The sequence below is a fragment of the Gekko japonicus genome, unplaced genomic scaffold (assembly GCF_001447785.1).
Source record: "Gekko japonicus isolate JY-2015 unplaced genomic scaffold, Gekko_japonicus_V1.1 scaffold1397, whole genome shotgun sequence".
NCBI classification, from domain to species: Eukaryota; Metazoa; Chordata; class Lepidosauria; order Squamata; family Gekkonidae; genus Gekko; species Gekko japonicus.
In genome coordinates, this window is record NW_015170322.1 from 214162 (window position 1) to 226565 (window position 12404).

The 12404-nt window shown below is 50.5% G+C and overlaps 1 protein-coding gene across 1 annotated transcript in view; it reads left to right on the forward strand.

The window, feature by feature from the left end:
• Positions 1–208: 208 nt before the first annotated feature.
• ARHGEF9 (Cdc42 guanine nucleotide exchange factor 9) overlaps positions 209–12404 on the forward strand; it is a gene marked incomplete at its 3' end in the record, with an annotated part of 276721 nt that continues 264525 nt past the window's right edge. The window contains exon 1 of the mRNA XM_015418081.1: positions 209–1001. Coding sequence (XP_015273567.1) covers positions 333–1001 — 669 coding nt within the window. The remainder of the gene's footprint in view (positions 1002–12404) is intronic.

Genomic DNA, 12404 nt, shown 5'->3' on the forward strand with positions numbered 1-12404 from the left:
TCAGTAGTGAGAATGGCGGCTTCAACGAAACGTCCTTTCTGCCCCGTGACTCAAGTTTGTCTGCTTTTCCCTTCTCAGAATTTCCTGATGACAGCTGCGCATTTCTTGGTGTGCATGGTCTAGCTATGGATCTGTTGCCAATAGATGATCCCCTTCTTCATCAAGTAGATCACAGGGGTGTAGGTACTGCTTCAAGAGAAACCTGGGTATTAGATCCTTGGGTCCAGAGTAACAGTGACCACTTGGATGATACTTCAAGAGATACCCAGGGCTTGGATGCACCTTGCTCGAAGGGTCAGGATTTTATTGAAGCTAAATTGGACGCTACAGATATGGAAGGTGCTCCTCTGGATTACAAAAACTGGTGCGACGCTGAATCAGAACTTTCGCACAAGACAGCTGGGAGTCCTTTGGGCCCAAGTGCTGCTGCTGCTGCTGCAGAGGATATTAGACCTTTAGCAAGTACTATGGGTGATGCTCAGCATTTGGCCAGTCTTGTAGCAGCGATAAGGGCTCACCATAGGGCCCCAGTAGGTAATGAATATATTGATGGCATTTCTCAAGGTAGCCCAGATATGGAGTTTACTCCAGTTGACAATCCACACTCAGGGAGAATGCTAGCGGATAATCAGATCCCTGAGAATACCTCCAGCGATAGCCAGCACCTGGTAGACAGTCGGGAGTTAGCAAATACACTGACAGATACCTGTGATCTAGAAAGTTCTCCCTCAGATTCTCAGAACATTAGTCCAGCTCCATCCGATACACAGAGCTTGGGCAGTATTCCAGAGGATATGGACAGTTCCTATATCCCTGCTCCTTTAAGCTGTCCTACCCAAGCACTGGATCAAGAGAATTCCCCCATGGAAGTCAATGGAAAAACCTTCCCATCCAGACAAAGTCCTAAAAGGAAACCTCACTTTAAGTACAGGGAGGTCTGTCACCCGTTCCAGATGAGCCTGTGTACCATTGTCTCCTTCAATGAATTCAACAGCGGAAAGGTAAGACCTCGGTGACGTCTAGCAGTCTTCTCAACTTTTCATTATCAGGGAAGAATGGATTTCTTGCTCTCCATTTCTTTATTGTTCTGTGGACGTTTCATATTGAATTCTGTTCCTCTTTAATGCTGGTGTAACGAGGGCGATTGTAAAATTAATTCCATAACTGGGGCATGTGCAGTTTGCTTAGGTTTTCAGTTCCTGCTTCAGCTCATTTGCATCTTCTTCTCTGCTCCTCCCCAAAATGTTCTTCATGTTCTTGGGTGTGTTGATAAAACACTGCAAAAAAAGAAGAAGAAGCGGTATTATTTCATGTATGATTGAATCCAGATTCTTTCAGTGTGGTGTTTTACTGAATGCGCACACAGGCTTCTGTGCAGTGGTAAAACACAAAGAATTGTAGTCATACAACTGCATCAAGATTGCTTTTTTGCAGTGTTTCGTCAATGTGCATGCAAGCACTAGCAACATGGAGAGAATGTACAAATGAGCTGGAGAAACTGAAATCCGGATTTCAAGTGAATATGCACAAGACATTGTGTGAAATGTCTTGCACAAAAGCTCTGTGATAAAAAGCACAACACTGGAGGATTCCTAATGCGTTGGTCTGACTTTAGAAACAGGACCCAGTTAGTTCAAAACTCCCCAAACCGGGAGAATTTCGGAAGCACCTGACTCATTGCAAGTTGCAACCTGTTTCTTCCTATCTTTCTCCCTTCCTCTTTAAGCAATGCTGTTGTTACACTCTGTCAGTTTTAGACACAGCTCAAGTGTACAAATGTACAGTGTTCCTTTGTATACAGGGGTCATTTCGTAGAAAAAGATGTGCAGGAGCTCATTAGCATAGCTTATTAGCATAACTTATTTGCATATGCCACACACCCTGACATCACCGGAAGTGTGTCAGAAGGCAACACCCACTGCTCAGGCTCCACTGGACTGTGCACGCAGATCTGTCCTCGCAGAGGAGGGAGAGCTTGTACCTGAATAAAACTTAGTCTTAAAGGTGCCACTGGACTGTTTTGGACCGGGGGGGGGGGACAGTGGAAGCTCTGCAGCTTACCTGGCTGCTTCTTGCTCTGACTGAGGGCTGCTGGGAGCAGGGGGTGGGGCTTGTTGCATGTGCCCACCCCCTGGGCTCTTTACTGCAGGAGCTCCACTCCTGTGCGCTCCTGCAGGAAATGACCCCTGCTTGTATACATATGAGCTTTACCGAGAAAGGCCACAGACTCTACTTTTTACATGGCTGGATTTTTTGGTTTTGCTGTTCCCCCCTCCTCATGTGTATAAATGGTTGCAAACTGCACTTCACATCTCTGATGCTGTGTTCCTTAATGCCACAAGTTGCCCACGTGACAGGTCGTGTCGTATACTGGTTCATGTCCTCACTTACGGAACTTGTTGGGTGACCTGGGCCAGTTCTAGCTTAAACTACCTCACCAAGGATGTTATGAGGAGAACAGGGAAGGAAGAACCTTGTAGACCGCTGTGAATACCTTAGAAGAAGGGTGGGTTAAAAAATGTATGAGTATATAAATAAACAGAGTGAGCCTACAATTATCTAAGAAAGAGGAAGGCTGATGTTAGATGTCCTGGCGATGCCGCATATTTTTCAAGTGCTTTGGATGCTAATGAGGAACAACATGGCGGCTTTTCAAATCAGGTCTGCAGTTCTCAGGTGGGAGGGAACGCTTTCCTCTGCTGCTTACCCAAATCACACACACCCCCTCAGTTGTATCTTGCCCTCCAGGGGGGAAATACAAAGCTACCTCTTTGTTTTGCCTGGAGGCTGGAAGAGGCAAATAGCAGCTGTGGTGGAGAGGGTGTGTGTGTGTGTGGAGTCCGTGGCCATGCTCCTTTTCTAGGGTGCCTGCATGCTGGAGAAGAGATGGTTAAAAAGAGTGCTGGCTTTTCCCTTTTCCCGTCCAGGCCAGAGATGCACCTGCGTGTCTTGTCCGCTCCGCTTCTTCCTCCACCTGAAAGAGAAGGAGGAGAGAGATTGCCAGGGTAGCTTTAAAGGAAGGAGAAGGAGGCGATTCCTGCAGCACCGAAGAAGGGGTGCAGAGCAGTGTTCCCTCTAAGCTGAGTTAGTGTGAGCTAGCTCACAGTTTTTTAACCTCCGGCTCACACATTTTTGTCTTCGCTCAGGAAGGATGGCTCCAGAGCAGACTAATTTATGCAGCAGCCAAATGGCTCGCTCACAACATTAATGCCGGTAGCTCACAAAGTAGAATTTTTGCTCATAGGGCTCCATAGCTTAGAGGGAACATTGGTGCAGAGCTACTTTGAGCGGCCTGGAGAGTGACTGGTCACTCCCGAGTGGCCTTCCGCCCACCCCTTCTGAAGGTGCCCCAAGACCCCTTGATGCATAAGGAGCCATGCTCTTAGCAGCCAGGAACCCACAGGAGCCTCACATGCCCCCACACACAGGCAGTGCCAAGCTCTGTGGCTCAGCCTTGTGTGTTTTTGTCTTGGGGGTGGTGGTTGTGTTTTCTGCTCCCCAGTCCTTGCAGCTAATTAAACAGTGGGCACGCTGACTGGAATTTCGCACCCTTGTGAGCTTTTCTTTCCCAAATACAGCCTGTTTTGTAGCGCCTAGCTGGTGGAGCCGAGAGTTTGGCCCACCAGGCCTCGCTTCCGTCTGTTCTGTCTGTGGGTGGGCGTTTTCTGTCTCTTTGGCAGCCGTCCCCGTTGAAACGCTGTGTTCATCAGTGGCTGAGCTCCCCTCTGGCGTGACCCGCCTTCCTTCCCCGTATGGCGAGGTTTTTAAGGCCCTGTCCAATTTGAAACACGACAGGACTGCTTGTTTTTCGTTATTCTTTATTTTATTTTTATTTTTCGGATTTTTATTCCACTCTCCCCAAAGCAGGCTCGGGATGGATCGCGATAAGCAGACTCAAAGACTCGTTACATGAAAATTACATTACATTAAAATCATTAAAACGGTAAAACCCAGAGGTAGCAGCAAATTACATTAAAAGGAGAAGGCTGTTAGGGCCATCTAGGTGGAGTCAGCGAGTCCTTCAGTAGCTTGGGAACGGTGGCAAGTCAAATAGGGTCACCAGTTCTGGGTTGGTACCTTCCTGGTGAGATGGGGGTGAAGTCTGGGAAAGGGAGGGTGCTCAGTGGAGCTGTTGTCATCAGGGTTGTCAGCTCTGGGTTGGGAAATACCTCGAGATCCTGGGGGTGGGGCCTGGGGAGGGAGGGGCCTGGGGAGGGGAGGGGCCTCTGCCGGGTGTCCTGCCACAGAGTTCATTCTCCAAAGCCGCCGTTTCCTCCAGGGGAACCTGCTCTCTGTCATCGGTGAATCAACTGTAATAGCAAGAGATCTCCAGGCCCCACCTGGAGGTTAGCAACCAACATTGCCAGGAGTAGTCATGGAGTAAGTCGGGGAGGCTGTGGACTGTTCTTCTCTAAAGGGGTTCAAGAAGCAGGAGGGGGGTGCTGTGGAGCCTGGCGCATCTTCAAGCCAGCGGGTCGCATCCAGTGCGCCACCGGGTATCTTTGCACTGCCAGTATGGAAATGAGGCAGCAGAAGGGAGAGTCCTACTTCACAGGGAAGGCGCCATGATCACATGCCCCTCTGGCCAGGCTAGCATGGGGCTCTAACCCAGCCTGCTCTTTGCTTTGCTAGTATTCTGCTTCCTCAGAGGTCATTATTTATTTTTTTTAAAAAGACACACACACATACTTGGAATCATCTCATTGTGTGGCATGTGTTGACCAGTCCTTACTTTGAGGATGGCACCGGCTGGCCCAAAACACCCATTGTCAGGCAGGCTCTGAGCTCATCGTTTCATCAGAGAAGAAGAGGAGGAGGAGGAGATTGGATTTATACCCCGCCCTTCACTTGGAGTCTCAGAGCGGCTTACAAGCTCCTTTCCCTTCCCCTCCCCACAACGGACACCCTGTGAGGGAGGCGGGGCTGAGAACTCTCCCAAGAACTGTCCTTGAGAGAACAGCTCTGGAGGAACTTGTGACTGACCCAAGGTCACACCAGCAGCTGCATGCGGAGGAGTGGGGGGACCAAACCCAGTTCTCCCAGATTAGAATCTACACCAAACTGGCTCACTTCAAAATATCCCTGACTGCGTCCTAGAGTTGCCAAACTTCAGGCAGGGCCTGTAGGTCTCCCAGCATTACAACTGATCTCTAGACAACAGAATGTTTCCCAGGAGAAAACGGCTGCTGTGGAGGGTGAGGTCTATGTCGTTACGCCCCGTCGAGGCCCCTCCCCTCCCCAAACCCCACCCTCCCCAGGCTCCACCCCCAAACCTCCATTTCCCAACATGGAGTTGGCAACCCCAGCCGCAGCCCAGTAAATCTGGAAACTGCTCCGGATCGCACTCTCTAACTTCCAGTAACTTTCCTGGGAACTGTGGCTGAACCCCCCCCTCCCAATTTGCTCCCCTGGCTGCATCAGAATGGCTTTCCAGGGCAAAGGCAGCGACAGGGTACAAAACGTGTTTATTTTGTCCTGTTGTCGCTTATAAAAACATGGCCTGGCCCGAGATCGTACTACAGGAAAGCTCTCCCCCCCCCAAAAAAAAAAATCGGATGAGGGCAAGGGTTCAAGATGATAAGAGCCACCTATTGACTCTTCCGGCCTCAGGAATGCAGGATCCTTTGCTATTTTGGGTGAGCAGGACATTAAGGCCAAAAGGCACAGAAAATAACAATCCCCAACTCATTTGCAATGCATTTTGCAGGCCTGGAGAAGAGGTATCTCGAGAATCAGAAAGCCGGCTATAGGTCACCGGCATTCTAGTGATGGGCGCAAGCAGAGCGCCTGGCAGTGGCCCTCCAGAGCAGTGTTTCCTCTAAGCTGAGTTAGTGTGAGCTAGCTCACAGTCTTTTAGCTTTTGGCTCACACATTTTTGTCTTAGCTCAGAAAGGATGGCTCCAGAGCAAACTAATTAAACTAATTTATGCAGTGGCCAAATGGCTCGCTCACAACTTTAATGCCAGTAGCTCACAAAGTAGAATTTTTGCTCACAAGACTTCACATCTTAGAGGGAGCATTGCTCCAGAGGTGGGATGGTGATGGCACCCAGGCCAGAAGGGCTACCCGTGGAACCAGTCAGGGATTCTGGTGCCTTTTGACGACTTGGCCTGGCAAAGAACAAGCGGGACAGGCCTGCACTCTCCAAGGCCAACATAGCCCCCCTCTCTCGCATGAGGCTGGCTGAGTGTCTAGCAAAGAGATGTGGCACAGAGCACCATGTTGCTTTTCCGCACCATTAAAAAGAATTCCTCCTAAAAAGCAGCCCTGGAAGGCTGTCAGCTCGTAGGGGGAAAGCAGCACCCAGGTGGCACGGGGGCCAGGGGGGGCTGTTCAATCGTTTTACTTCCTGCTTATCAGGGCTTTTTTTGTAGAAAAAGCCCAGCAGGAACTCATTAGCATAATAGGCCAATAGGCCACACCCAACAGCAAAAACACATTAGCATATTAGGCCACACCCCCGACAGTGCAGCTCCATAGCCTATTAGGCCACACACCCCATGCCTTCCCTTGGCTGTGGGGAGCCCGGGCAAGCCGGCCCTTGGGCAAGCCGGGGAAGGCACAGGGAGGCATTTAAATGCCTCCCCGATCCTTCCAGGTTCTCCCTGCCGCTGTCCCCCCCGCCTTGGAGTTGCCAGGGGGGGTCGTCGCTCTCCAGGCCTTCCCTCTGTAGCCACGCACACAGAGGTTTTGGCCATAGTGGGTGTGGCCAACTCTGAAGCCAGCCGGAATGCCGTTCCTGTGCGTTCCTGCCCAAAAATAGCCCTGCTGCTTATTACCTGCTAAAAATCCCACCGTCTGCAGAGGAGAAACCACAGGGCCCCTGCAGCAAGCCTCCCAAGACTGCTTTCCCTTGCAGAAAAGAAGCCACAGAGGAAAAGAGAGACTGGAGGCCCTTTCATGTCTGGTTGTCCTTAGAGTTTGGGGATATTGGTGCCCTTGCTGCTCCAGTGTACCAGGGCTGTCCTGTTGTGGGGTGCTGTGGGGCTGGGCTCCTGGCCTGTGGGTTGGGGGCAGTGTTCCCTCTGACCTGAGTTAGTGTGAGCTACCTCACAGTGCTTTAGCCTCTGGCTCACAGCTTTTCATCTGAGCTCGGGAAGGATGGCTCCAGGGCAGTGTTCCCTCTCAGCTGAGTTCGTGTGAGCCAGCTCACAGTTTTTTAGCCTCCGGCTCACACATTTTTGTCTTCGCTCAGGAAGGATGGCTCCAGAGCAGACTAATTTAGGCAGCAGCCAAATCGCTCACTCACAACTTTAATGCCGGTGACTCACAAAGTAGAATTTTTGCTCACAAGACTCCACAGCTTAGAGGGGTTGGTATTTTTTTGGTATTTGTGTGTCTGCACCCGGAAGTCACGTGGACCTCTGGTGACTGACCCCTACTGGGGGCCTGGAGGGTATTCAGAGAGGTGGCATGAATGAAGCCTTCCCCTTTCCTCCTGGCTTGGTATTCCAAGGAGGGCTCCCATCCAAGTACTAACCACAGTCAACCCTGCTTAGCTTCTGAGATCTGACGAGATCGGGCTTGTCTGGTCTATCCAGGTCAGGGTGGTTGGGGGGGGGGTATTTTTGTCAGATCTGAATAAATTTTAGTTGGGAGTTGTTTACAAACTGTCTTGAGAACCACTATGGCCAAAAGGCATTTGGAGTGGCCTTGTATCGAGGTGGCTCCTCTGTTTTGCTGAGTGCAGACAACTCTGACTGGTTCTCTGGCCTTTTCTAGTGCTCTTCTTGAGGTGGCGGAAGTTGAACCCGGGACGTTCTGGGCACAAGGCAGGTGTCCTGCCACTGAGCCAAGGCCCCTCTCCTAATACGAAAGTAGCTGCAGCAGAGGAAGATCTGTCAGTTATAAAGATCCAAGTAAGGGATTCTTAGGAGCTGCAGTGGCTCAAGTGGTTAAGACGCTGAACTGCAGGCTGTGGAAGGTCGGTAGTTCAGCAGTTCGAGACCCGAGTGTGCCGCATGACGGAGCGAGCTCCCGTCTCTAGTTCCAGCTCCTGCCAACCTAGCAGTTCGAAAGCAAGAAACTGCAAGTAGATAAATAGGTACCGCTTCGGTGGGAAGGTAACAGCCTTCCGTGTGCCTTGGTGTTTAGTCATGCCGGCCACATGACCACGGAAACGTCTTCGGACAGCGCTGGCTCTTCGGCTTTGAAACGGAGATGAGCACCGCAACCCTAGAGTCGGACTCGACTGGCTTTCGAGCAAGGGAACCTTTACCTTTGAGGGATTCTTAGTGGTCACTGGACACCTCTTGGGACTGTGGACTCTGGGGAGGACTTGGCCACGGAGCTGTGGGAGTCTTTGGGCTTGGAGCTGCAGGGGCTGGGCAGGGAAGAGAGCGATTCAGGAATTTCCAGTAACAGTAACAAGAGAAGCAGTGGAGAAACCTGCCTAGGCAATGTCATACCACATGTTGCTGGGATTGCTCATCACGTTTCTGTAATGCTTTTCTTTCCGGAACGGAAACATTGAGCCCGTTTTCTGAGTAGGAGGTGAGAAGCTAAATGGTGGCTTGTTAAGAAGCTTAGTGAGGGGCAGCAGCCCAGGCGGCGAGGTGCCCCGCCAGATTGTTATTAGCTCTGTGCATGTTGCTGAGCACAGTGAGGCACGTTCCGCCGCTGTGTTCTGCCAGTCGGAGAGCAGACTTGAGATGCTCTCCAGCTACTGCGGATGGGACAGCAGCCACTGGCGTATTTGCCTGGGTCTGGGTGTTTGCTATCAGAGCTTCTGGTTTATTGTACAGCTCCAGACAGCCGTAGCAATCTACCTGAGATATGAGCCTTTGGACTTCCAGTAGCCCACAGTTCAGTTTGTCCCAGTTTGATTCTTCACTGGGCTCAATGCGGGAATAAGTGGTTGGTCAGCACGGTGGCTCAAGTGGTTAAGACGCTGAGCTGCAGGCTGTGGAAGGTCGGTCGTTCAGCAGTTCGAGACCCGAGTGTGCCGCAAGACAGAGTGAGCTCCCGTCTCTAGTTCCAGCTCCTGCCAACCTAGCAGTTCGAAAGGAAGACATTGCAAGTAGATAAATAGAGACCACTTCGGGGGGGAAGGTAACAGCATTCCGAGCGCCTCGGTGTTTAGTCATGCCGGCCACATGACCATGGAAACGTCTTCGGACAGCGCTGGCTCTTCGGCTTGGAAACGGAGATGAGCACCGCCCCATAGAATTGGATTTGACTGGCTTTCGAGCAAGGAAACCTTTACCTTTTACAGCATGGCTCTGCTGCTTCAGATGGAGCAAAGGCTGTGGGAAGAAGCCACTGCAGGAACACAGCTTCAAGTGGCTCTGTGGTTTGAATCAGACTTTGTTCTCCGTACCCTTCTTCCTCATTCTGCCATTATTTTAATCCCATCCAATTTAAGCAAGGCCTGCTCCCCAGACAGGATCTTCTTGGTGGTGGCACTCGGGCTGCAGACCCAGACACTCTGTTCCTTTAGTGCCCAGTTTTAACTGTTCCATTTGAAAGCTTGTAATACCAGGAGGCAAGAGGGCCCTTATTTTTTTGCTACAGTCAAGGTTGGCTAGCTCTGGCAGACCATTTGACTGTGTGTATGTGGGAAGAAGCCACTGCAGGAACACAGTTTCAAGTGGCTCTGTGGTTTGAATCAGATTTTTCTCTCTGTACCCCCTTTCCTCATTCTGCCATTATTTTAATCACATCCAACTTAAGCAAGGCCTGCTCCCCAGACAGGATCTTCTTCTTCTTTTTTTTAAGTACCCGAAGGTACACCTTTATTGTTTTCTTATATACCTACACACAGACATAAACAACTACAACAAACAACATATAGGCCAAGAGACTTATTACCATTTGTTACTACATCTACATCATCGCTTCATTGTTCTCTATCATTTGTTAATATTCTCTAGCTCCATTATTATATATTGCTACACACTCCAATGTTAATTTTGCCATATCAGCTTAATCTTTACATCCATTCTCATTGTACCAATCATATAGTCTCTTCCAGATTTTTTGAAATGTCCATTTCTTTGTACCTCTCATTTCCATGGTTAATTTGTCCATTTCCACCGCTTCTAATAGTTTATTAATATATTCTTGTTTAATTGGTGTTTCTTGGGTCTTCCAATATTTGGCATATAATATCCTTGCTGCCGTTGACACATATACAATCAAATAACTATCCGTTTCCTTAAACTCTTTCGCAGACAGGATCTTCTTGGTGGTGGCACTCGGGCTGCAAACCCAGACACTCTGTTCCTGTAGTGCCCAGTTTTAACTGTTCCATTCGAAAGCTTGTAATGACCAGGAGGCAAGAGGGCCCTTATTTTTTGCTACAGTCAAGGTTTGTTAGCTCTGGCAGACCATTTGACTGTGTGTTTACCATATTAAAGGTAAAGGTTTCCCTTGCTCAAAAGCCAGTCAAATCCGACTCTAGGGTTGCGGTGCTCATCTCCGTTTCAAAGCCGAAGAGCCAGAGCTGTCCGAAGACATTTCCGTGGTCATGTAGTCAGCATGACTCAACACCAAGGCGCACGAGGCGCTGTTACCTTCCCACTGAAGGGGTACCTATTTATCTACTTGCAATTTCTTGCTTTCGAACTGCTAGGTTACCATATTAGTTACAGTCTAATATTGGGTGTTGTATATACAACTGTCATGTAGACCAGTATTCTTCAACCCACAGGTCATGATCCACTGGTGGGTCATGAACCCCTCAATAGCCTGCATATTTTTTGGGCTGCTCGCTGAAATTTATGGAGAGGATACATGGCAAGGGCACCGTGGATGGGGGTCCCTGGGTGGGGGACGTGGCTGCCTGGCAGGGGCAATGAGATGGGGGGGCAGCAACATGCCTTGAGCCTCCACTGCCTCTCTTTCCCCCAAGTTTCAAAGTCTGGGCCAGAGGACACCTGCCAACTCAAAAGGCAAAGGAATACGAAGTCAGCACATGGCTGCACTCCCCCCCCCGTCTTTCTGTCTTGATTGACAAGGACTGCTCATGTGTGTGCAGGCCAGGAAGTTTTCGGCTGACTCCAACTCTGCATGTGCTGCAGCCAGCCCTGTCTCCCAGGGATGGCCCCTAAACCGTCTATTCAGGGGTCATTTCGTAGAAAAAGAGGTGCAGGAGCTCATTAGCATAACTCATTAGCGTAACTTATTTGCATATGCCACACACCCTGACATCACCGGAAGTGTGTTAGAAGGCAACACCCACCGCTCAGGCTCCACTGGACTGTGTTGGATTGCTAGCTATTGGGGGGGGGGGACATGCAGATCTGCCCTCGCAGAGGAGGGAGAGCTTGTACCTGAATAAAACTTGGTCTTAAAGGTGCCACGGGATTGCTTTGGACCAGGGGGGCGGAGAGGGGAACTCTGCAACTTACCTGGCTGCTTGTTGCTCTGACTGAGGGCTGCTGGGAGCAGGGGGTGGAGCTTGTTGCATGTGCCCGCCCCCTGGGCTCTTTACTACCCCTGTGTCTGTTCTTGTCACGGCCTCTGAGTTTCTCTCCAGAGGAGATCGTTCTCTGAGCATTGAGACTCTGGATTGCTAGGGCGGTCATTGGCCAGGCTCGAATGGCCATCTCTCTAGTAAGGAAGGAAGGGGCGCTTCTCATCTCCAGTCAGTGCCTGGCAACACTCCCTCTAAGCTGTGGAGCCTTGTGAGCAAAAATTCTATTTTGTGCGCTACCGGCATTAAAATTGTGAGCGAGCGATTTGGCTACTGCATAAATTAGTTTGCTCTGGAGCCCTCCTTCCTGAGCGAAGACAAGCATGTGTGAACCAGAGGCTACAAAACTGTGAGCTGGCTCACACGAACTCAGCTTAGCGAGAACGCTGGTGCCTGGGTGTGAGTGCCGGGGCACTGTGCTTAGCCAGCCAGCCATTCCACACACGACAGCTGCCGGGATATATTTTGAACAGTCGGCAACAGATTGAAGAATAATTATATTTTCCATAAAGGATCTTTGCCAAAAGAACAGACACCCTCTTGTAAACTGGTGGAGGGCAGATGCTTGTGGAGCCAACGAGCCCTGCCTGCCGCTAGCGAGAATGTGCTTCAGAGAGCTCAGTCCCAAACATGACCCCCTCTTCACCAGCAGAAAGGTTGAAGGGGATGGTCTTGTCCAGGGGTCATTTCCTGCAGGAGCGCACAGGAGCGGAGCTCCGGCAGTAGAGACCCCAGGGGGCGGGCACATGCAACAAGCCCCACCCCCTGCAGGAGCGCCCATTTCCTGAAGGAGTGCACAGAAGCGGAGCTCCGGCAGTAAAGAGCCCAGGGGGCAGGCACATGCAACAAGCCCCACCCCCTGCTTCCAGCAGCCCTCAGTCAGAACAAGATGCAGCCCGGTAAATTGCAGAGCTCCCCCCGGTCCAAAACAGTCCAGTGGCACCTTTTAAGACCAAGTTTTATTCAGGTACAAGCTCTCCCTCCTCTG